A 27,825-nucleotide genomic window follows, 5' to 3' on the forward strand; every position below is an offset into this window, starting at 1 on the left:
AGGGAAGTCACGCGGACATTTAAAGAAACTAAGCTCTTATTGGAACATGCAAAATCGAGCCGAGTTGTTCTGTAGGCGAATGGTAAGTTATTAAGGAGAGAGAGAGAGAGAGAGAGAGAGAGAGAGAGAGAGAGAGAGAGAATATCAAGATATGGAGTGCATAATTCATCATAGAGAGAGAAAGAGAGAGAGAGAGAGAGAGAGAGAGAGAGAGAGAGAGAGAGTTTCTCTTCGGTGAGACTATGTTATCTTGTTTTGATGGCTATTAGTAGTAGTTTTCTAATTTTGTTTAGTAGAAAGATATATGTTGGCTTTCTCATAATTAGGTATCTTTATATTTTAAGTCTGTTATAGTTAGTGTCCCCTTATACACATCTTATTTGTTTCTCAATATGTTTAATTTACTTATCAATAATTAATGTATCTTATCGTATAATCAACTTAATCTCATTCATATAAAACTGTAACCTTATGTCTACCTCACAGAACGGTCTAATTGACTTGCCATTTATTAACTTTTGTTGGCAGCATAATTATCAAGATAACTGTCAAAATTCACTGATATACTGTACAGCACTTTTGGCCATTTATATGTGGTCTTAACGTTTATTAAATTTTATCAAGTTTGTTAAATATGATATCGAAAGAAAGGTGAAACCTATCTTTAATCATATCGTATTTTAAATTACATCAAGTTTGTTAAGTATGTTATCCCCACGAAAGATAATGATATATTTGTTTATTTATCATCTCCTCCTGCGCCTATTGACGTAAAGGGCCTCGGATAGATTTCGCCAGTCGTCTCTATCTTGCGCTTTTAAATCAATACTTCTCCATTCATCATCTTCTAGATCCCTCTTCATTGTCCTCAGTCATGTATGCCTGGGTACTTCCAATTGTTCTGGTGCCTTGTGGAGCCCAGTTGAAAGTTTGATGAACTAATCTCTCCTGGGGAATGCGAAGGGCATACCCAAACCATCTGCATCTACCCCTCACCATGATCTCATTCACATATGGCACTCGAGTAATCTCTCTTATAGATTCATTTCTAATCCTGTCCTGCCATTAAACTCCCAATATTCTTCTGCGGGCCCTGTTCTCAAAGCTACTAAATCTGTTGGATATTGTTTCATCGTCATACCATGACTGATATGGTATTGAAAATGTATATCTGAAAGAAATCCAGCACCAATGAACACGAGGACATAATGAGGCTTAGGACGACCCTCCTTTACATACAAAAATGAAAAAAAAAGTAGAGAATAATGACCTTCAACGGAAGGACTCCAGATGATAAAAGAAGAAAGCATATTTCATCTTACAAACTCCCTGTAATGCCATCTTTTTTTCTTTTCTTTTGGGTTAACGTGTCGTTACTGGATTAAATTTGAAATACATTACTTGCATATTATTATTATTATTATTATTATTATTATTATTATTATTATTATCTATCTGTTGAAAATATTCACCGTTTCAGAATTATGTTCATTGAGAAAAACCTAAGGTAGAATTTAGTTGAGATTTATAAGCGAAAGCTCTTTCTCAGGTGGAAGCGCTCTCTCTCTCTCTCTCTCTCTCTCTCTGAATATATATATATATATATATACACACATATATATATATACACAGTATATATATTGTGTATATATACAGTATATCTATAAAGTATATATATATATATATATATATATTAAAGCATCATGCTCCAGTAGTTAAATAATGAATAGGACAAGTACTATTGTAATATTTTTTCTCTTCACCCACTTGCATCATGGGAAACAATATTTCGTTGACACCTATATATACACGTATGTATATATAATATATATATGTATATGAAGGACACTGATAGACAGCGTAATACTCGAACCAACATACCTTACAGACGCGAGTCTAGTTCTGGATCATCAATTTATAACACTGCATATGCGTGTGTAAAACAACTCGCTTTAAATTGTATGAGTTGCATTTGTTTGCACATGCGTGCGTTCGTGTGTATTTTTTTTTCCACGATAGTACTGAAGTCCCTTTTCCCACGCTCCTCTGCCATCATTATCATATATCTCATCTCATCCCATCCCATCCCACCCCCTAGGGCCATCCCATACTCCTGTCCCTGTCGCATCACTCTTTTGGGGTCTCAGTGCAAATGGGATTGTTAATATCTGGTTTCTGTGTCTTGTGATATTTTTCCATCTTTGTTCTATTCTCCCATTTACTCTTTGTCTTTATCCTTCTTTTATAGTGTTGGTGTTGTTTCGATGATTTTTTTTGTCTTTATTAGGATTTACTTACAATGGCATTACTTATATTATTAAATTCAATTGGGGTATATACATATGTATATATATATATATATATGGATATATATATATATATGGATATATATATATATATATGGATATATATATATATATATATATGGATATATATATATATATATGTATATATATATATATATATACCCACATATATATGTATATGTATATATATATATATATATAGTCCACTGCAGAACAAAGGCCTCAGACATGTGCCTGCAATTGCGTCTGTTTATGGTTTTTCTATGCCAGTCCATATATGCATGTATGATTATAGATATGTATATCTATATCGAGAGAGAGAGAGAGAGAGAGAGAGAGAGAGAGAGAGAGAATAAATGTATGAAGAGTGTGTGTGTAATATAGACTAAGTGAAATGTGTTTAATTTCATTAAAATTACCACCAATAAAAACCTCAAGATTTAATTTTTCTCTTTTCTTTTCATTATAGTTTCCCTTTTCTCAAATAGGCTAATCTGCATCCAGAAATGTCAGAGATTGTATATTCAGAATTTATTATAGATTGGTAGCTATATATTCCCGATACGTATTTCGTGCATTGTGGTGGCCGAATGGTAACGTCCCTGACTGGCGAATGCCAGGTTGGGATCAAGGCCCGCTCAAACTCGTTAGTTCCTTTGGTCGCTGCAACCTCACCATCTTTGTGAACTAAGGATGGGGTATTTTGGGGGAGCTTATAAGTATATTTGCAGAGTCATCAGCAGCCATTGCCTGGCCCTCATTAGTTCTAGCTTGGGTGGATATGGGGTTAGGGCGCTGATCATATGTATATATGGTCAGTCTCTAGGGCATTGTCCTGCTCGATAAGGCAGTGTCACTGTCCCTTGCCTCTGCCATTGATGAGTGGCCTTTAAACCTTTTAAAATGTAGCTCATGTTCCTTTCGAATCACATAACTACACTGTAAATGTACGTTGACGATGATATATTCGTTTCAAAGTATCCCTCATGTGATTTCGGAAGAGAGAGAGAGAGAGAGAGAGAGAGAGAGAGAGAGAGAGAGAGAACAATGGAGTCACAAGACCCAACTTCAAAGAAAGGCAGATAATGACGCTTTCGTTATTGGAAAGGTTCTCGGAAATTCTTTTTTTTTTTTCTAAGGTTACGTAGTTTTGTTATGGCTTCACATTTGGTTCAGTTATATTTTATTTTAACCAGTAACTTGATATACCATAGTTTTGTTAACTTTCATACTGCCGATCCTTTTTTTTAATATCTCAGCTGGTAAAGATAAAGCTGTCTGGTTTCAGTTCCACTTTCGTCAGAATAGATGCACACCAGAACGTCAGCCGGGCAAGCCTAACCCCCCACTGTGGTGCACAATCACGGCAGGGGCTTCCCCAGTAAATAGCTTAAACTCACGGTCCTGAGCTGGGATCGATCTGTTTCCTTGCGAAAGCTAGGCGAATACGTTATCATTTTACTTTTATTGTAAAAGTGTTGAAATTAAATTGTTGCAATTTTGAATTATCTTTGAGAAAGCTATTTTTTTATTAGGTTTTCCCTCAATCTAAATTGTTTGGTCCAATTGTGTGGAACAATAAATGCGTATTGTGTGACAGTGATGTCAACATCATGGGGAGAATAGATTCTTATTGTGTATGAATGAATCAAAATTGTGTTCAGAAATATGCTCTCTTTGTGCACAAGGGCATCAGAATTATGTAGAAAAGTGAACTATTACAAATAGATTTAATATTATGAGGAAAAAAGTTTCCATTGTGTACGAGAGACGTCATTTGTGATTTTGTAGAGCGTTCTTTCTGTTTTTTTTTCACATTCATATGAGAATGACAGATGGTAGATGGATATTGAGTGTGTGTGTATATATATATATATATATATATGTATGTATGTATGTATGTATACTCTCACACATGGGTGGATGTAGATTGTTTAGACATGCACTTCGCACTCCCCAAGAGAGATTAGTCCACCAACCTTTTAATTTGGCTCCACGAGGCAATAGAATTGTTGTAAGACCAAGCCCTACATGGATGAGGACTATGAAGCGTGAAGGAGTTGATGAGTGGAGAAGTATTGTTTTAAAAGCTCAAGATAGAGACGACTGGCAAAATCTAACCCGAGGCCCTTTGTGTCACTAGGCGTAGGATATGATAATGACGACTTCCCGCATGGGACAATGGATGACGTACATTAATGTTGACTTTGTCCGACTCGGTAAGGACATAATTTTAGGTCTGATCTGTGCACTGGACGGCACTGACCGGAAGTCTCAAGTCATGTACGGTATATTCAGTTTCATGTTCTTTGGAATACGAGTTTGAAGACGAAGTACGAAATGGGGTTTTCCTTTACTAGTTTTCTGATGTCATGAACTTTGATGAGATTGGTTATTTAAACGATATTTTCTAACTTTCATTGTTTTTTAGACTAATTACCTAAACATATAGTTTCGTTGTGGTTTCATATCTTTTTATTGATGAATTTCTTTAATGGGCTGAAAATTTAGAAAAAATATTTTTATATATTTTTTTAATTTAAAAACATTAAACTCTATAGTATATAATATACGAGACTTCCACCTCTCTCCAAGAATAAGTTAGACAAGATCATAGAAACTCTCTAAACGTTTAAACTAATTCGCAATACCCAATAACAAATGGAGTCTCCGTAGATGGACTAAAAAAATTTTGATACATGCAAAATCCTTCTCTCTCTCTCTCTCTCTCTCTCTCTCTCTCTCTCTCCTTTGCAAGTCACGACTTAGGAAGTGGACCAGCCTGCTAATATCTCTCTCTCTCTCTCTCTCTCTCTCTCTCTCTCCAAGAATAAGTTAGACAAGATCATAAAATCTCTAAATTTATCCAAAAACAAATTGAGTTCCCACGGATACACTAAAAAGTCTTTGGGACATTTAAATCTCTCTCTCTCTCTCTCTCTCTCTCTCTCTCTCTCTCTCTCGCTCTCTCTCTCTCTCAAATAAATATATTAACATCCGAGTAAGAGTAGTAGAAGCAGAAGCAAAAGACCTAGCCTTAATGTTGAGCATAATCTCGAACGATCATCCAGTTGTCCTTGGTGTTCGGATCCCAGACAATTCCTCCCGAGTAGTGTTACTGTTGTTACATGACATGAGCCTCTTTTGTTACCGGGGTTGCGATATGCGATGTCACTCTTTGTATGTTATGTTAGGCCAAATGTTGGTGGTGGTGTTACACAGTGTTGATGGTTTAGTTTTAATGGGAAGGTCATTATCTTTGGGGACAATAATTTCTTATTTTGCGTGTTTGGTCACTTGGAATTCACTTTTGAAGCTGATGTATAGACAGTTAATCGTTACAGTTGCAATTTTTTTTTTATTATAATCTTGTTTTGTGTGTTGGTTCTCTTAGTAATAATGAAACACTCGATTTTTTTTCTCTCTCTCTCTCTCTCTCTCTCTCTCTCTCTCTCTCCATGAACAATTGATTAAGATCTTAGTAGCCAGCCGACTGTTTTGAGTGATTGTCAATAGTGGGGAGACAGGAATCAAGTATATATATATATATATATATATATATTTATATATATATATATATATATAATATATATAATATATATGTATATATATACATAATGTATATGATTTATTTATTAATTCATTCATATACATACAGTATATATAATATGCTTGAAATCACCTAATTTAGGGAACCACAAGGAAAATGGAACAGGTTCTAAATACTAACCTGTTTTGGCCTATGTATTTCAAAGACGTCTTCAAATAGACTGATGTAAATGATGAAAACTTTAGATTATATGTACCAGGGCATGAATTAGTACGAACTCATCAAACATTTGGAAAAGAAAAGAAAAAATACGAACACCTCTCTGATGGGAGTGGCCCATCTCATGATAGCATAGAAAAACGTTTAAATTTAATTTTAGAGATATTGGAAATCATTATATCCACTTTATATATAGTACAAAGTAATGTATTCCTATTGAACCTTTCCTTAATAAAACTTGGTTCTATAATATTCCTTTTTTTGGATGTTATACAAATGAACCAGTTTGTGTAAATGATATTTTAACAATGATTTTGTTCTATGAAATGAAACAAAATGACACTTGTTTATCTCATACATTTGTTTGTTTTATTGTCTTTTACTGTAATTTTCTAGCCTGCTTAATATGATGATTGTTACAATACTACCTGAATTTCATTGACGCATCCTTAAGTGTTTTAAGGGGATGTCTTCAAACAAACCTTTCAATTTTGTTGCTCAAAAATGGGACATTAACTCGCAAGTTTTTTTTTTTTTTAGCAAATATGTTCTACCTTCATACCCCGTTAATGCAACAGGAGGATAGTTTAATTTATTTTTATTCCTAATTGAATATATTCCATCATTAAATTCGGTTCTAATTACTTACAAATATCTTGAAAATAGGGATGGGAAAAAATTATTTACTTTATTAATAAGTTTTGGCCAAACAAAAAATGATCAATGACAGAAATATAGGTAGGTTATTTGTATACATTGAGCTCACATTCATTAGTACGAAGAATGTCTATGTATTCAAAACATATTAGTATCGTCTTTAGCAGAATGTTCTCGGTGAATTCGCATGGGAAGAAGTCTTAAATATCATGCTAATATACATACATACATATATATATATATATATATATATAATATATAACCCCACAGGAGCACACGGTGTTTAGATGCAATAAACCATAAAGAACAGTGAAAATACTGATCGAATCCTGACAACCAGACCAGCTTCGTCTGCAGCTGAAGTCGCTGAGACGAAACCGGTCAGGGTTCGCTCAGTGTTTTCATATTTCCTTGTTGTTGATTGCATTCATGGGTATTATTATTATTATTATTATTATTATTATTATTATTATTATTATTATTATTATTATTATACACAAAAAGTTTCCCTTGAAAAGAATTCTGTGTCTAAGGGGAACACGACTTGCTGGTCTTTGGAAACCGGTTTCGGGAGGGGAGTATCACTTACCTCTCGGAGTTTCGAGCAATGCATAACGGGGCGTTGCCTGCAATTGAAGTCAAGGCGCATTTCTCTCTCTCTCTATCTCTCTCTCTCTCTCTCTCTCTCTCTCTCTCTCTTCAAAGCTAATGTTGGAAACAAATTTGGAACTCATATTTTTATATACTGTATAACTTGAATGCATATTCTCTCTCTCTCTCTCTCTCTCTCTCTCTCTCTCTCCAAAGCAAATGGAAACAAATTTGGAACTCATTTTTTTATTAATATGTTTAATGAACATTCTCTCTCTCTCTCTCTCTCTCTCTCTCTCTCTCTCTCGAACAAAATATTAGGAACAATCGAGGAGGACTTTCACTGTGATCATTTGCGACCGTAGGTTTTCATTTTGTTGTTGTTATTACCTCCGCCACCGAATTTGGAAGGAGGTTATGTTTTACACCCTGTCTGTGTGGGTTTGTGAACAGCTTCCTGGTCACAATTTTAATCGGAGAGTAATGAAACTTGTAGGGATTAACTGTTATGTACAAAGCTGGAAATTATTAAATTTTGGAAGGTTTAGGTCAGAGGTCAAGGCCATGGTCAAGCAAAATGTCTAATTCACATAATCAGCCTTAAGTTTGGACTTTGTTGTCACAGACTTCAAACTTGGCTCATATTTGAGTATTTGAAAATCCATGTGAATTAAAACATGTTAAGGTCAAAGGTCAAGGTTAATGTCGAGAAATGAGCTGCGGCAGCGGGGTCCAGCGCTCTACTGAGTCACCCTCTAGATTTTTAACTTGTTTTTTACATTTTATTCTTAACTATCATAAATGATTTCTCTCTCTCTCTCTCTCTCTCTCTCTCTCTCTCTCTCTCTCTTTTCCTACATTGCCGTTACGTGTATTGTTAATCTCGTTAATGGCAAACCTACCATCATTATATCCCTCCCTACTTCATGTTTGCTGCTCATATTGTTAATTCTTATGATAGCACTGTTGCTTTTAGTGCAGTTTTTGTCTATGATGTTTTCATTAGGGTTAGTCTTATTTTCGATAACAAATTTGGTGCTTGGGAAGTTATCTTCAATAAATACTGTTCTTGTTAGTTTTAAGTTGATGCTAATGTTATCTTTAATTGATGCTGTCATTATCCTTAAATGATGCTATTATCGTCAATTGATGCTGTTATCTTCAATTGCTGCTAATGTTACCTTCAGTTGATGGTGTTATCTTCAATTAATGCTAATGTTACCTTCAATTGACGCTAACGTTGTTATTATCATCAATTGAGGCTGTTATCGTCTTTTATTGATACTAATACTATATTCAATTGATACCAACGTTGTTGTCTTCAATTGATACTAAGGTTATCTTCAATTGATGCTATTGTTATCTTCAGTTGATGCTGTTGTCATCTTCAGTTTATCCTAATATTTTCAATTGATGCTGTTATCATCTTTAATTTATCCTAATATCTTCAATTGATGCTGTTATCATCTTCAATTTATCCTAATATCTTCAATTCATACTGTTATCTTCAATTTATCCTAATATCTTCAATTCATGCTGTTATCACCTTCAATTTATCCTAATATCTTCAATTGATGTTGTTATCATCTTCAGTTTATCCTTATAACTTCAATTCATGCTGTTATCATCTTCAATTTATCCCAGTATCTTCAGTTCATGCTGTTATCATCTTCAATTTATCCCAGTATCTTCAATTCATGCTGTTATCTTCAATTTATCCTAATATCTTCAATTGATGCTGTTATCTTCTATTTATCCTAATATCTTCAATTGATGCTGTTTTCATCTTCAATTTATCCTAATATCTTCAATTGATGCTGTTATCATCTTCAATTTATCCTAATATCTTCAATTGATGCTGTTATCATCTTCAATTTATCCTAATATCTTCAATTGATGCTGTTATCTTCAATTTATCCTAATTTCTTCAGATGATGCTGTTATCTTCAATTTATCCTAATATCTTCAATTGATGCTGTTATCTTCAATTTATCCTAATTTCTTCAGATGATGTAATCATCATCTTCAATTTATCCTAATATTTTCAATTCATGCTGTTATCTTCAATTTATCCTAATATCTTCAATTGATGCTGTTATCATCTTCAATTTATCCTAATATCTTCAATTGATGCTGTTATCATCTTCAATTTATCCTAATTTCTTCAGATGATGCTGTTATCTTCAATTTATCCTAATATTTTCAATTCATGCTGTTATCTTCAATTTATCCTAATATCTTCAATTGATGCTGTTATCATCTTCAATTTATCCTATTATCTTCAATTGATGCTGTTATCATCTTCAATGTATCCTCATTTCTTCAGATGATGCTGTTATCATCTTCAATTTATCCTAATATCTTCAATTCATGCTGTTATCACCTTCAATTTATCCTAATATCTTCAATTCATGCTGTTACCATATTTAATTTATCCTAATATCTTTAGATGATGCTAACGTTATCTTCAATTGATGCTAACGTTGCCATCTACCATTAATGCTAATGTTGTTGTTATTTACAATTGATGTTGTTGTTAGCATATTCGTCATTGTAGACAATAATGGTACTTGTGTTAAAGCTGTTCCGGATTCAGCTAGTTCTGTCTGTTATGATGAACGCCCACTTTTATTCTTGTGTTTGTTTTCCGGCTTCCAATCGACTCGTGTGCATTGCACTCTCTTTCCTCATTACGTTGGCACAGGCTGCTTGCTTTTGGCCTACTTGCTGCATGGCTTTGGCAATCCGGTCATGGCTTTATCTATTATCTATATGCTGCTCTCATTTTTTTTTCTATAAAAGGGCGGACAGTATTTTGACTTATGGATTTACTATGGATGGTTGTTTGGTGTAATATTTTTTTTTATACCAGAAACCTAATGGTAACATTTAGGAGTAGTAGTAGTAGTAGTAGTAGTAGTAGTAGTAGTAGTAGTAATTGTGTGTTATGAAAAGATAATTCGTGTGATAAGATTTAATTCGATGTAGGCGCAGTTTTCACAGAAAATTTCATACCACATGCTTGCTTGTTATTGGAAGTATAACCTTGCATCATTTGTGTGTTTTTTATTTATATACGTTTCACAAGGTTTTTGCTTATTTGAATACGTTTCTTAGTGATTTTGCTTATTTATATAAGTATCACAATGGGTTTTGCTTATTTTAATACTTTTCATAATTTTATTTTTTCATTTATTAACGTTTTACAATGAATTTACCTATTTTAATGCGTTTCATAGTGTTTTTTGCTTATTTTAATACTTTTCACAATTTATTTCTTTTTGCTCATTTATATAAGTTTCACAATTTTTTTTTCACAATATTTTTGGCTATTTAAAAACGTTTCATAATGTTTTTGGGTAATTTGAATACGTTTCACAATTATATAACGGGCAAGAAATTATAATAATCACCTTTGATGAATTATGCGTAAAATATATAATACCCTATGGGCATTTGTTTTGTATTTAAATTGGGCAGTGTTGCTTGGAATTGGGCACGAGTGTTGGGAGTTGGGCATATGTAGCTGAATGAAAAGGGTAAAATTATGCGGACACTCGCTGTGTGTTCTTTTGTATCGAGATCTACAGAGGTTCACCCCTTACAGACAAACCCTATAATAGTTAGGTAATATGATACCATGGTAGCTTTTGTATGGCCTCTCTCTCTCTCTCTCTCTCTCTCTCTCTCTCTCTAAACGAGTTCCAGAAGAATTTAGACAAGAGCATAAAAATTCTCTAAACGTTCAAACCAAATCGTTCTACCCAAGAGCAAATGGAGTCTCCCCAGATGGACTAATAAGTCTTTGAGACATCCAAAATTCTTGTAACTCTCTCTCTCTCTCTCTCTCTCTCTCTCTCTCTCTCTCTCGTTTGGCCAGTGGTTATTGATTGCGTCCATATAACGGTACATTTCATTATTGATTTTTATTTTCCTTTAGTGATATTTCCTGTTATCGACTTCACAACTTTTAAAATGTTATTGATCGTTCATTTTGTGGATTTATCTGGTGGTCTTTTTTAAGCTTTATGTTACTGGTGTCCTCTACTGAACAGGCTGCGCTTTGTGTGTTTGTGTGTGTGTGAACGATCTTCTATCGTTACTATTGCTGTCTGCAAGGAGGAGCCAATAAATTAAACTTTGACGTTATACCAAGTAGCCTACATGGTTCACGTTAAGGATTTGTGAGAATGCTATACGTTGTGCATATTTTGAGGTGCCCATATTCCACTTAAATATATAATAAATTATTTCCTTCATTTATTGAAATTGACCTCCATTGAGCATATCCTTACAAACTACGCCGTGGTGGTAGTTCCGCCAGATTTCATCCTAATAACAGAATTATTATTATTATTATTAATACTTGCTAAGCTACAACCCTAGTCGGAAAAGCCGTATGCTATAAGCCCAGGGGGACAAACAGGGAAAATAGCCCAGTAAGGAAAGGAAACAAGCGAATAACAGAATTAACAATTAAAATAAAATATTTTAAGAACAGTAACAACATTAAAATGAATATTTCGTATATAAACTATAAAAACTTTAGCAAAACAAAAGAGATACAAGACAGAACGGCGTTCCCGAGTGTATCCTCAAGCAAGACAGCGGAAGGCCATGGTACAGAGGCTATGGCACTACCCAAGTCTAGAGGACAATGGTTTGATTTTGGAGTGTCCTTCTCCTAGAAGAGCTGCTGGTCATAGCTAAAGAGTCACTTTTATCCTTACCAAGAGGAAAGTAGCCACTGAACAATTACAGTGCAGTAGTTAACCCCTTGAGAGAATTATTGTTTGGTATTGTTTAACATTCACTCCTTACGAAGTTCGTATTGTGAGCTGGTGACTTCAAACACTGACCCCTATGTTACTGTGAACCCCTTCCAGTAGTTGATTTTTCTTTTCACCATAATCCTCTGTACTAGTAAACTACTGCCTCTTTTTAATGTTGTGTAGGTGAAAGATTCTTATATATTGTTTGCCTAATTTCGTTGGGAGAGTATTTATATATATATATATATATATATATGTATATATATAAATATACAGATAGGTATATAGATATATAAATATATATATATATATATATACATATATATATATATATATATATAGATATATAAATATACAGATAGATATATAGATATAGATATATAAATATATATATATATATATATAGGTATATAAATATATGTAGATATATATCTATATATATATATATTATATATATAGATATATAAATATACAGATAGATATATAGATATAGATATATAAATATACAGATAGATATATAGATATAGATATATATAAATATATATATATATATATATATATAGGTATATAAATATATGTAGATATATATCTATATATATCTATATATATATATAATATATATATATATATATATATAGAGAGAGAGAGAGAGAGAGAGAGAGAGAGAGATATAGATATATAAATATATAGATATATAAATATATAGATATATATATATAGATATATATATATATATATATGTATATAAAGATATATATGTGTGTATATATATATATATATATATATTTTATAGATATGTACATATATATATGTATATATATACATATATATATATATATATATATGTGTGTGTGTGTGTGTGTGTATATATATATATGGTTATTTAGTTAGTTTATAGACTATATGTCACGACAAGCTCTATATCCTCGAAACGACCTGGGTTCAATTTCCGTATCACTGTACTTTTCTTCACCAAAGGTACTTTTAACAGCTACTTGTCTTTGAATGGCCACACCAGGAGAAGGCAATGGAGAAAGACACTTGAATGAAAATACTTGATATATTATCAGACTTTTTTTTTGACCCACCTTTCCTATCAGCTAAAAAAAAAAAGATTTTTTTTTTTCATATTAGATATGCTATAAGTCACACGGGACTGACTGGGATGGTAGGTCTCGGTGCCGAGTGGTTTAGTGATCAGGCCACGAATTTTTGGGATTTCGGCCCGTCCCAAAATATCATTCGCAAGCTCATCCAGCTGTGTGTTCGTGGCCAAGTAGTATGTCAATGTTAATACAAGTTTCCTGGACCAGGGTTCGACTCCCGGCCGGTCAGAAGGTGTTGTCTTCGTGTGATTTCGCCTGGGGCTCTGATCCAGAGGTCGTTAAGAGAATCCAGACATTAGTGTATCAAAAATATTTGGAACACACACACACACTATATATATATATATATATATACATATATATATATATAATATATATATATATATATATATAATGTGTGTTGAGAAGTTAACTGACATGCATTTACTTATCACAGACCATCAAAATTAGACGATTTCTGGTCCTTGAGTTTTAAAGCAAGTGGCTATATTTACTTAGACACACACACACACACACACACCACCCTTCAGTGCTACGACTACGAATGGTGTGAAAAATATTAGATAAATAAGATTGGTAGAAACATTTACGTGACAGCTGGCTTTTCTAAGATGGTGATGCTTATGGTGCGAAGGTGAAAGTGTGTTTTCATCTGAGGAGAGGTTAAAGGGAAGACCTTGGGTGTTTGTGTAATGAATGTTTAAAGACTCGAACCTTTTAGTATGGAGTTGTCGTAATTTTTAATTGTTTTTTAGTAAGAGAAGTTTTTAACTGGGTAATTGGGTATAACATATAGATAAGTACTAAATGTGGTTATAAATAAATTACGGAAGTCAAAAGAGCCATTTTAGTCTTTTTGTCTCTAAGAGATAGTGTAGTAAGCTGTGACAATTCTTAATCATTTATTCAGAAAGAAAAATATATATCGTATGAAAATTAGATATACCACAGGTACAGACAAAGTGCCCAAAAGTATAGTTGCGGAAGTCAAAGGAGCCATATTAAGCTCTTTTTTTCTCTAAGAGAAAAAGAGTATAAACACATACAAGGGGATAAAGTGAAGTTACAAAAGTTACCTTTTTCTATTATTGGAAAGTGCTGATGTACCTTGCTACGGAGGGGGAACACAGACACCACACACACACACACCTGGTGTTAGGCGTGAGTCATTTATTTCAAACTTATTCTTCCCTATTGTCATCATTTGACCCATACTTTTCTCTTGTGGGACTTCCTACATCGGAGCTCTTTACGCAATTTCTTCACCAATTCAAACGTAAAAAAAGCAAGCTCTTTGCATAGGCATGCTACTCTCTCTGCCTCAATTCCATTTCCTGAATGTAGATCTGGGGTTGCTGAATCCCTTAATAAATTATATCTGAAATTAGTGCATTGTGCAAATTATGGGATATTAAGTTGAACCCCATCAATATTCAAGGTATGATTGAGGATAAGAATTTGTGTCTAGAATTAGATTCACGAATTCGTATGGGTGTATACCTTATGGGACAAAATGACCTCATAGGATCTCATCAAGTTTATTGGATTACTTCGTTGCTAGTGAAGGAGTCTGTTGGAATGTGGTTTCTGTTTGACTTTGGAGTAAAGTTTGTGCTATGAGGAAAGAGAGAGAGAGAGAGAGAGAGAGAGAGAGAGAGAGAGAGAGAGATGAATGGCTTCATCCCTGTGGGTTTAAGGGTGAAGAGTACCTCGTCAGAAACTCTTCCAATTTTTTATTTTATACAGTTTGACTCTCTCTCTCTCTCTCTCTCTCTCTCTCTCTCTCTCTCCACACGGGAGCTATGTGGACTTTGTACGTTTGCACTTTTATGTATTTATGTCGTAACGGATTATTGCATGAGTTCTGATATATTTTATCCTCTTAACTGGAGGACTTACCTGTCATATAGCAGGCCATGTATTCAATACTAAATTCCAAAACCTCGAATCGAGACTTATCTGAAATTGAACTTCGCCAGTATATTGTATAAATTCAAACCAAAATTTTCAGAATTTTTTATTATTATTATTATTAAATAAAACGTACTCCAGGAATTTTTATCCTATAAGGGAACATCTAAGAGAAATTAGTCTACAGGGGTCCATTAAGTTATTACCCGTAAACCAATTACCATATAACTGAAGCAACAGTAATTATTGATGAGTAAATGTGCTTTATCTCTGGTATGGCCAAGTTACTCTCTTTGAATAGCATAGCAGTCAAAATATAGCCTCTCACCAGGGTATGATTACTCTTCCCCCTCCTACTCGAAGGACGGGGAGAGCTGGGCGTGACCTGAAATATATAGTGTATATATATAAATATATATATATATATATATATACATACTTATATATATATGTGTATATATATATATATATATACATATATATATGTGTATATATATATATATATATACTTATATATGTACATATGTATATATGTATATATATACATATGTATATATGTATATATATATATATACTTATGTATATATGTATATATATATATATATACTTATATATGTACATATGTATATATATATATATATATGTATATATGTATATATATATATATATACTTATGTATATATGTATATATATATATATATACTTATATATATATATATATATAAAAATATATATATATATATAAATATATATATATATATATATATGTGTGTGTGTGTGTGCAGAAGAACCACAGAGAAAATGAAAATACGAAATATACGCTTAAGTCCTGACTAGTTTCGTGATACTTCTTCAGTCCTCTGAAGAAGTATCACGAAACTAGTCAGGACTTAAGCGTATATTTCGTATTTTCATTTTCTCTGTGGTTCTTCTCCATCTGAGCATCACGTTTTCCTGTGATTTTTACGCATTATATATATATATATATATATATATTCATCCAGACATTTGCCCTTTATTCTATAGGGGAAATAGTGAAACGTTTGAGATTCCACGGTAATGGAAGGCTGCGTTACTAATAAAGAACAAACAAGACAACCGAATTTCATCGCGGAGGCTACAGCATCCCTGTACATCTCAAGAGAAGAGAGAGAGGGGAGAGGGGGAGTTGTGGGTTCCCTGCTCCCGGTACAGGATTGTCGCTTGGAGAAGACTACTGCTGGTGGTTGGGGGGGGGGGGGGGTTGACACGTCCGACCTACTGACGGAGAAAAGGAGGCCCAGACAACAGCTGGTTCCTCCACCACACCCATCTGTCATCGTCATCGGGTGGGACCATCTGCCGATTTCTGATGGTGCCAGGGTTAACCAAGTCGCGCTGAGACATTTTTGTGTAAGGTTTACGATGAAGTTAAGGTGTTCAAGATGTATATATTAGTGTACATGACCCGACAAAAATGGTGGCCAAATATTTAAGTAGACACACACGCGCACACACTTATCCCCCTCTCCCCAGGGTTTGACTATTCCCACTCCTCCCTATCCGAGGGATGGGAGAGCTGAGCGTGACCGGAAAGTGTGTATATATATATATATATATATATGTGTGTGTGTGTGTGTGGGGGGGGGGTAGATGTATGTATGTAGTATATTTTTCACCCTACGACCCATCTTATCACAATTATAGGCATATATGCCGATGGTGTCTGTCTCTTCCTGTCGGGTCACCCATCCAAGTACTGTAGCTGGTCCTTTTCCCATTTTAAAATGCTTAATATCTACGGAGCATCTGCTAAATCAACTCAGGCGGTCATCCACCTGTGATTTTCTCCGTCTCGTTCTGTATGCACGACTGTGTTTACGTCTATGTGATTGTTTGTGTGCGCCAATCGATTGGCTTTAGTCACCCGGAGAGAACAGCATATTTTAACTTTTACATTTAAAGGTTTCCATATTTCTTTGGATTTTCTTTTTCTTTTTAGTGTATTGCTGTATGAATCTGTGACTTAATTGCTTATATTCTTTCCGCAAGGGATGCTGTATGTGAATCTTGAATTTGCCTATATAATTTTGTTTAAACGTATGGTTATGGACAAATTTATATTAAGTCTTTTATATCTTCATTTGTCAGTAACTGAGTGGTTATGGAAAGTTTTGATATTAAGATTCGTTATGTCTTCATTTGTTAGTAAGCCATTCTATAAATAACGTTTTATATCCTGCTACATATGTAATTGTACTGTTAGTCCAGGCGAGCTTTTGAAAATAGTTCTAATCACAAGTTAATGAAGCGTCTGTTTGGATTCCTGTGCCAGTATGTTATCTCTCTCTCTCTCTCTCTCTCTCTCTCTCTCTCTCTCATATTTTTGAACGATGACAACTAATATTAAAACGATTATAAAACCAGTCATGCTTTGAACGACTCTCTCTCTCTCTCTCTCTCTCTCTCTCTCTCTCTCTCTCTCTCATATTTTTGAACGATGACAATTAATATTAATACGATTATAAAACCAGTCATGCTTTGAACGAAGTGGAATTAAACATTTGAAGAACTAGAAAAATTTCTGGTTTTACTTTCTAGTGTGCATAAGCGTATGTGTAGTAGTGTTTGCATAACTACATTTATTCTTCATTATAATAATCATCATCTCCTCCTACGCCTATTAACGTAAAGGGCCTCGATTAGATTTCGCCAGTCGTCTCTATCTTGGGCTTTTAATTCAGTACTTCTCCATTCTTCATCATCTACTTCACGCTTTATAGTCCTCAGCCACTTTGGCCTGGGTCTTCCAACTCTTCTCGTACCTGGTGGAGCCCATTTAAATGTTTGGTGAACTAATCTCTCCTGAGGAGTGCGAAGAGCATTCCCAAATCATCTCTATCTACCCCTCACCATGATCTCATTCACATATGGCACCTGGGTAATCTCTTATAGTTTCATTTATTCTTAGTGTAATACGCGTGTGTGAATCCATATGTATATTGCATATTTTACTGCGGTTTAGCAAAGTGTATTGATTTTTCCCTATTTTTTTTTTTTTTGAAATTCTTTAATAACGAAGAATGTTTTTTTACCTTCATTACAAATCTGGGGATGTAAAATGAAGTAAGAATGCTTTAGGATGATGACTGTGATATATAGCACAGACCAATTAGTGGTTTGTCAAAATTCATATATGAAGGCTTTGCATCAAATTTTGCCACAGTTTTATCATAGATGGTAATATTTGCCTCGATACTTATTCTAATAAAGATGAAATTATTATTATGGAATACCGAATTTGTTATACTAGATTGATCATGAATCTTGCAATTATATTATTATTATTTTTATTACTTGCTAAGCTACAATCCTAGTTGGGAAAGCAGTTTGCTATAAGCCCAAGAGCTCCAAGAGGGAAAATAGCCTAGTGAGGAAAGGAAATAAGAAAATAGATAAACTGCAAGTAATGAAAATTAAAATAAAATATCTTAAGAAGAGTAACTATTAAAATAAATCTTTCATATATAAACTATAAGAATTGAAAAAAAAAATAACAAAAGAAAAATATGATAGAATAGTGAGCCTGAGTGTTCCCCACAAGCAAAAGAACTCTATAACGTTATTATTATTATTATTATTATTACTAGCTAAGCTACAACCTAAGTTGGAAAAGCAAGATGCTATAAGCCCAAGGGCTCCAATATGGAAAAATAGCCCAGTGAGGAAAGGAAATAAGGAAATAAATGAGAAAAAATTAACAATGAAATATTTTAAAAACATAATATCAAAACAGATAGTCCTATGCCATATACAAACCACAAAAAGACCTTGTGTATGTCAGTCTGTTCACACAAGAAAGGGAAAAAAAGTGAATCTGTCTAACAACTTTAGAAGACATAAGGTCACCGTGAAGTAAAGTGAAAGGGAAAGATTTTGCCATCTCTGGGCGTTCTAGATTAAGCTGTGTATAATGAGTTCACCGTGTCATGTTCTTTCTTCACGTCTTATATATAACAAGGAAGACTGGCTCTCTCTCTCTCTCTCTCTCTCTCTCTCTCTCTCTCTCTCTCATTTTTGGGCTTATAAATGATTGTCTAAGAGCCCCCGTCCGGAGATATTGTCTGGGCAATCTATGTGTGCTCTCTCTCTCTCTCTCTCCTCTCTCTCTCTCTCTCTCTCTCATGAACCCCATCACACCTGGAAGAATCAGACATAGGTATAAGCAAGTACAGGGGAAAGTTTAGAGTGAGTTGACATTTCGAACTGCAAATTAATAGTTGTCTGTGATTATTATAAGTAAATGTTACTTATATGTTTAGTATTGAATACCTTTGATACGATTACATTGTGCCAGCTATTCATGATACACAAGTACAGTGTTTAGTTTTTATTTATTTGAAGTTCATCGGGAGTCGTTGTAGTTATACGTAATTAGGGCGTCTTTCTGTTTTTAATTTTTTTACGTTTTATTTTTTCATGTCTTACTCTTTAATTTTTTAACGTTTTATTTCTTTATTATTATTATTATTATTATTATTATTATTATTATTACTTGCTAACCTACAACCATAGTTGGAAAAACAGAATGCTATAAGCCCTAGGGCTCCAACAGTGAAAATAGCCCAGTTAGGAAAGGAAATAAGGAAACTACAGGAGAAGTAATTAACCACTGAAATTAAATATTTTAAGAACAATAACAACATTAAAATAAATCTTACATAAATAAACAATGAAAACTTAAAAAACAAAAAACAAAAGGAAGAGAAATAAGATAGAACAGGGTACCCGAGTGAACCCTCAAGCAAGAGAACAATACCCCAAGACAGTGAAAGTCGTGTTAAAGAGTAATTTTTAAAAATATTTTAGCGGTTTGAGACTTTTTATCTCTTCTGTGACAATCTTCAGTCATTTTTATAGAGTAAAGGTTAAAGGTGTCTGGCTTCAGTTCCAGTTCCATCAGAATAGATGCTCACTAGAACTTCAGTAATTTAAAAAGAAATTGTCTAGCAGCAATATTGTTTCATTTATTACGCCCTAAAACGTGGTATGATTAAACAAGCTGTCATACAGCTATCCATATCTAATCAGAAATCCTGTTGCGTGTATCTACACGCGCGTGTGTATACACTCTCTACTGCTCTTTTAAGGAACTAATTGCTCTCCTCGAATAAAGTAGAAAGACACACGTGCTCTATCGATAGACGAATCTTCTTGCTCTATTTTAGGAACTTGTCTTCCTCATCCCGTAAGGGGGAAGAGCCAGGTCTCTACTTAACGTTTTTTTCTTACCTTGACGGCTGCTTTTCCGGTCCCATACAGCAGGGGAACCGCACTCTTTACTGGACCTCCACTGTCATTTTATCTTGTTCGTTCAGAGTATTCAACATTTCATATCACATATTGTTCATTTACTGTTAAATCGTCAATGTCAAAAGACTCACAGAATAAGAAAGTCTTCAGTTTCCCCTTGAAAGCCTTCATGTTTTCAATCATTCGGTTGGGACTTTAGCCTCTGCGACTGTGAACTTCAATACCTTATAAGGAAGGATTCTCTCTCTCTCTCTCTCTCTCTCTCTCTCTCTCTCTCTCACTTCTTATGTATATATAGATCAAATGTATTCTTGTTTCATTGGCTGGCTCTTCGCAGTTATTCATTCATAAACTTGGCTTCATGAGGAGCGTGGGAACAGGTGATTTTATCCGGTTATTTCTGTGAGGAAATTTTTAAGGGATGAATCTTCTCCTTCAATAACCTACCATATTTGTTGTGTCGACAGATGATGATGGGAAGATCGTATATATAATAATCTTCCCTATGTATATATATATATTATATATATATATATATATATATATATCTATATATATATATCTATATCTATATATATATCTATATATATATAGATATATATATATAATATCTATATATATATATATATATATATATATATATATATATATATATGTATATATATAGAATCTATATATATCTATATCTATATCTATATATATATCTATATATATATATCTATATATATATATATAGATATAGATATATATATAGATATAGATATATATATATAGATATATATATAGATATAGATATATATATATATATATATATATATATCTATATATATATCTATATATATATATATATATATATCTATATATATATATATATATATATATATCTTTTCGTTCAGGCTTAGCTTTCCCCGTCCCTCGGGTAGGGGGAGAGAGGGTAATCATACCCTGGGGAGAGGGGGTGCGTTTAAGTATATCTATTTAAACATATAGCCTTCATTTTTGACGGGTTACGTACACTGGTTAGCTTGTAAAATGCGATGTGGTTATACCTAGATTTTATCTCTTAATAACGACTTAACCAAAATTGACTAACTTCAAAGTGTATTTATTATATTTATATAAACAATTATATACAGTAGTATATATTAACACACACGTAAACAATCTCGCACCGCTTTACCCATCATTTTCCCTCACTGCATTTGAACACGGACCTTCAGGGAAGCACGTGCCCTAATACAAGATCACCTGGCTCTTTTAGGTGATTAGTTATCTTCTATTTTGAGCAGAGGTGTAACGTCGTTTCTGCCACTCGTTGTGAGATGGTTCTCCTAAAATGAACAACTACTTCGAGGCATAATTTATTGATGTAGGAAAGTTTGCGTATGATGCAGAAATATTTTAGATCTGTTGGCCACACATACATAGACGTGTGTTGTAATTTTAGCTGTGTATATCAGACCCTTTAAAAGTGATATTAATATTTTATTTTTTGATATGATAAAACACTTATTATTATTATTATTATTATTATTAGTAGTAGTAGTAGTAGTAGTATTGTTATCATTACTTGCTAAGCTACAACCCTAGTTGGAAAAGCAGGACGCTATAAGCCCAGGAGCTCCAACAGGGAAAATAGCCCAGTGAGGAAAGGTAACAGGGAAATACATTTTTTTTAAGACGAGTAACAACATTGAAATAAATATCGATATAAACTATAAAATATTTTGCGAATTAAACTTTTCATAAGATTGACACCATAAAATGGTTAGGTTTTACTGATTAGATTATCAACGTTCTCTCTCTCTCTCTCTCTCTCTCCATGTTTTATCCCAATTGCTTTAACAGATGGGATTGGTGCAGTGATTGCAACTGCCAAATTTAACTGCCGTACTCTAGTTAGCTGAACAGTAAATGGTTGAATTATTTACATAAGAGTTATAACCTACAGCTATCTAAGACAAGTTATTGAATATTAAAAAATTTTTGTCGTTTGTAAAAAAAGTGTAGTGATATCATAGCTTATCAAGCCTAGCTCATAACACAGTATTTCAGTTTGAAATTGTTTCATTACAATATTTGTGTATTTACAGTAGTCAACATTCTGCAACGATTACTTATTACAGTTATTAAAAGCTAGTAATTCAAAAGTAACAATTGTGTATACAGTATATGATAAGAGTTGTATAGTAGTTATTCAAGGGAAATCACTGTACAATCAAGAAATCATAAGAAATCAGGAAGTCAAGAGCAATGACTATACAGAATGAGAGAAATAAAAAGTTGGGTACAAAAATCATTATTATTATTATTATTATTATTATTATTATTATTATTATTATTATTATTATTATTATTATTATTATTATTAAGCTACAACCCTAGTTGGAAAAGCAGGATGCTATAATTATGCCCATGGGTCCCAACTGGGAAAGTAGACCAGTGAGGAAGGAAACAAGGAAAAAAATATTTCAAGAACAGTAACAACATTAACAAATATTTCTTATATAAACTATAAAAGCTTTAACAAAACAAGAGGAAGAGAAATTAGATAGAATAGTGTGTTCGAGTGTACCCTCAAGCAAAGGAACACTAACCCATGACATTGTAAGACCATGGTACAGTGGCTATAAGGATAAATATAAGCCTTAATTGTGATTGTATGCTTTAAAAAATTAGCAGCTGTTGCTATATAACTTTCTCATGTTCTACAAGTGAAGATGCAACAACCACAGCAACAACAAAAACACTAAACCAAATGTTAACAGAGGGCCAGAGAGCATAACAGTTGCCCTCTTTAGCTCAAGGAGTGAAAGTGGTCCGGCTTGTCCATAAGGGCACCCTGGTGTTGGAGTGGCCTCAACAGACCATATTATGACCGGAGCCAGTTCCTAGTTCCTCCTTCTTTCTCTCATTTAGTTGGTTGGTCACCTTCTTTTTTTCTTTCTTTTCTGGAGGTGAGTCAGAAGGAGAATATTTTGAAGGTGAATCATCGACAATGTTGCTCAGTTTGGGACGTCCTGTAGCTACCTGCCATCCTACTTAAAAGATTCTCTCTCTCTCTCTCTCTCTCTCTCTCTCTCTCTCTCTCTCTCTCTCTCTCTCTCTCTCTCTCTCTCTCTCTCTCTCTCTCTCTCTCTCTCTCGAGGATAGGGCTTGGGCATGAGTAAATTAAATCGTTTCCCCAGCATCTATTTATTTTATTAGTATATTAGTATTTCTTGTCATTGTGGAAGGATGTTATACGTGATTATATATATTATATGTTTTATACGTATTGCAACCCTTCGACCTTTGATTGGAGTAAGTCTTCGGTTTTCATGATTTGGAAAAATACACATTGAATAAAGTATTTATTGTGATATTCTGTTGAAAGATGGAACATCAAAATGGAATAGTTAAACTGAAAATATAAAGATGAAGGCTAATCAATCTTACTATTTCATTTTGTAAGACGTGAATTATTTATAATCTTATTTTACCAGGTAGGTATTGTTCCACTGCCCAAGAAAAACAAACGAGGCTTGGGAGGTTGTTAATGAAAATTCATTTGAAAATATCTATAAAGTAATTATTAAATGTATTATATTAAGTAATTTCGTTCAGAATATAATCTAAACTTTAACTCTTTTCTTCCAGGTACAATACCATGCTGATTTCGAGAAGAACAAGGCAAAATTCACCCAAGTGGCTGATGACCCAGAAACTCAACGTCTGAAAAAGAATACTCAGATTATCAGGTAAGTCAATTGAATAGAATTATACGATATTCACATGATGTTTTTATCATCATTACTAGCCAAGCTACAGCTCTGGTTGGAAAAGCAGACTGCTACAAGGCCAAGGGCTCCAAAAGGGAAAGTAACCCAGTGAGGAAAGGAAATGAGAGAATAAACTATTAAAAAGTAATGGAATAAAAATATAACGTTAAAATGTTATATATAAATTATGGAAGAAAACATAACCATGCTTTGGATTTGTTGGTTAATTATGCTTTGTAATAATTTTTTATAGGTTTTTATGTTTGAAGTATTAACCAAGCCATTTTATTTATAAATTGAATCCGGTCTATGAAATTTACCTCTATGCATTCTCGATGGTGATTATCCTTGTGGAAAGAATGAGGAAGTTAGTCCCACTGTATAGCAGGGTTAGCTGCTCGAGTCAACTTTCGCCACCCACACAGCTATTTCCCCAGTCCCATCCCAACCCATAGCCCATCTCACCATATTATTATTATTATTATTATTATTATTATGATAATTGTTACTTGCTAAGCTACAACCCTAGTTGGAAAAGCAGGATGCTAGAAGCCCAGGGGCCCCAACAGGAAAAATAGCCCAGTGAGGAAAGGAACCAAGGAAAAATAGAATATTATGAGAACACTACCAACATTGAAATAAACATTTCCTATTTAAACTATAAAAATCCATATAAATCCATCAAATCAACTTATGCCCCACATTCATCCTCCCTATCACTGGCATGGTCTTAGTACTCTTGATTGGTTCCACCTCCTTTTTCATTATTATTTAAGCCCGTAGTATCTCAGACGAGCTTCCATATCCATATCTTTTACATTAAATATACCGTACATTCTGCTTATCTTGACTCTCCCTCCATTCCAGTGGTGATATTCCAGCAATCCATTTCACCATCCTTATCTACGTTCCTTCCAACAGTCTCTACTTGTTTCTCTTCAAGTGCCCAAGTTTCTGCCCCATTAATAGTACAGACGACTGTCCTATCTTCATTTTGAGTTTGATGGCATTTTCTTAGTCTAAAGTGACTCCAGTTACTCCTTGCCATTTTCACCATACTACTTTCACACACTCACAGCTTTTATTTCAACTTGGTCCCTTTAAGTTTTATAGAAAAAAATCTTATTAAATTTTCTTTAGTGTATATCTGCCTTATGAACTACAGTATATGAAGAATGTGTAAATTGATTGAATATTATATCCATATTCCTATTAATGAAAAAAATAAATCTATGGCATTACATTTTCTTAATTCAGAATCTAGATTATTGCTGGAAAAGGTTCTAGCTATTAGCAACAGTGTTATAAATTTTTAGGTTTTATCATCTTTCAATTTAGATCTGAATAATCATACTGTACTGTACCATGGAATTTACCAATTAGCAATCTTATGAAATATGTTATTTTGCCAGTAACAATGTTATGAAATCTGTTATGTTTTTCAGTAACAGTCTTATGAAATATGTTATTTTTTCATTAACAATCTTATGAAATCTGTTATTTTTTCATTAACAATTTTACAAAATCTGTTATTTTTTCATTAACAATTCTAGGAAATCTTTTATTTTTCCAGTAACAATCTTATGAAATCGTTACTTTTTTAGTGACAACCATATGAAATCTGTTATTTTTTTTAGTAACAATCTTATGAAATCTGTTATTTTTTCATTAACAATCTTATGAAATCTGTTATTTTTCCAGAAACAATCTTATGAAATCTCATACTTTTCCAGCAATGTTGCGTACCATGGCGAGTTGGCCAAAAAAGAGGAAATGGAACGGAAGAGATTAGAACCAGGAGATGATGATGAAGGTATCAGTATTTCTCCCAGCGCATTATAATTATGTACAGTTATCATTTATATTTACGCCTGCTGCAGATTACTGTATTCATTACATCACCATAATTTTTTTATATATTCCGTGTTACTTTTTTGTACTTAAATATCTGTGATTTTAGTATTATAGTTTGAGTACCATGCAGTATAATGCAGTACTATACTGTATTTACTGTGGTTAGGACGTTAGCATTACGATTTTTTCATCAAGTTATTTAAAGAGATGTCGTATGATCAACGTCAAACAGATGGTAAGGAATATTGCAGGACATGGGCACAATTTTCTGTCGTGTCTCTGAACCGAGAAGAAATATTCTTATCCTCGAGACTTGTGTACCTCGTTAAGTGAGCGGAGATTTTTATTTGTGTTCATCTTGTGTGTGTTATATTAGTTAGATCACTCTTGTTTTGAAATAATCTTAATTCTATTTGCAATCAGTGCAATTTTTCTCATTTAACATGCTTGCCATAAAACTGTTGACAGTGCCTCTTCCTTTCAAAAGCTTGGCAACGATATAAAGTACAAGTCAACTGTAGGTATTGTATAAGTATGCTCTGATGTTGTATGTGCTTAATTAGTATATGCTGTATTTAAAATTGTTAATTAGTGCCTGAGCTTATAATATCTCCAAAACAATAATGAAGTCATCTTATGGGGAAAAGGAAAAAATGCATATTAATCATAGCCTAAAATAAACACTGATAATGATGTTGCTTGTACTCACTGACTTTACCCTTAAAGCTCTCCTTTTTCATGCTTGGAAAAATTGGTGCATAGAAGCCTGCTGATAAACTTGCATGACATTCTGAATTCAGGAGGGACATAAGGTGTTTTTTGAATGCATGTTTCAAATGATGTGTTGAGCATGAAGGTTCCTGGAATATAAGTTTGGTAAATGGAGTTTGATAGAAAAGTAGGTGTTTCTCTAGGTAGTTAGGGATAGCTGCCAGGGACACAGTAAACCAAATATAAAATAAGTAGAATATAGGTAGTATTCATTTATGGTTTGTTTGTAATGCTCCCATTCCTTGCATTATGATGATTAGACAGTAAATTATTTATTTATTTTTGCTGGACATTAAATTCTTTTACTGTCATTAAATATCACAAGGACGATTTTGTTCTTAGGTGTGAGAAATGTCATTGTCTTACTGAATGAACTTGACAGGAAAATAAAGGTTGCAAATCAGCTCATAAGAATGAATAGCATGCCATCTTAAAGAGGCTAAAAGTGTAGTCAAACATGAAAAATGGGACTCTTATCTTTACAATTGAGATTCAGATTTATTATGTAGAGAAAAGGTGCAATGTAAAGTTTTACAGCTACCTTTTATATATGTTCGTTAAATTTTTTTTACTGAAAATGCAAGTCATGGAAAAGCTTTAGAAACTATCATTGAATTCAGTTGAAAGACTTTGTTACTTTAGCATTTGAAGTAAGCACTTAAACTTGCATATCTTGAGTTTATTATTTTATGAATTGTCCTTAGGTGGTTTGCCCATTTCAGGAAATGTTTTGAACATTTTAAAGATAAGAATAACCACAGAGGTAATATCATACCATGTGTTGGAAGAACTAAGGAAAGATGGCTATTAAAAAAGTTAATTTTTATGATAAACCCAGCTTGTAATGGGAGCATGGAATACTCTGTGGCTGCATTACAAACGAGGCAGATGCAATAAACTTTGAGATAATTTGAAGCTTGAAAAATAAAGAGATCTAGAAAAAAAAAAACCAGTTAATCCATTTACACAATCCAGTATACCAAAAGGACAAAAAACCTAACTGAAATTTTTTATTACAGCAGTTATGGTTTTCAC

General features: G+C 33.3%; 1 protein-coding gene across 1 annotated transcript in view; it reads left to right on the top strand.

Moving 5' to 3' along the window:
- The window catches only part of LOC137651671 (LIM and SH3 domain protein Lasp-like), a 63,790-nt gene that overhangs the window by 2,887 nt on the left and 33,078 nt on the right, over positions 1 to 27,825 (top strand). The window contains exons 2-5 of the mRNA XM_068384892.1: positions 6,116 to 6,277; positions 14,640 to 14,803; positions 24,044 to 24,144; positions 25,899 to 25,978. Of these exons, the coding sequence (XP_068240993.1) occupies positions 6,116 to 6,277; positions 14,640 to 14,803; positions 24,044 to 24,144; positions 25,899 to 25,978 (507 nt within the window). The remainder of the gene's footprint in view (positions 1 to 6,115; positions 6,278 to 14,639; positions 14,804 to 24,043; positions 24,145 to 25,898; positions 25,979 to 27,825) is intronic.

The sequence above is a fragment of the Palaemon carinicauda genome, chromosome 13 (assembly GCF_036898095.1).
Source record: "Palaemon carinicauda isolate YSFRI2023 chromosome 13, ASM3689809v2, whole genome shotgun sequence".
Taxonomy (NCBI): Eukaryota; Metazoa; Arthropoda; class Malacostraca; order Decapoda; family Palaemonidae; genus Palaemon; species Palaemon carinicauda.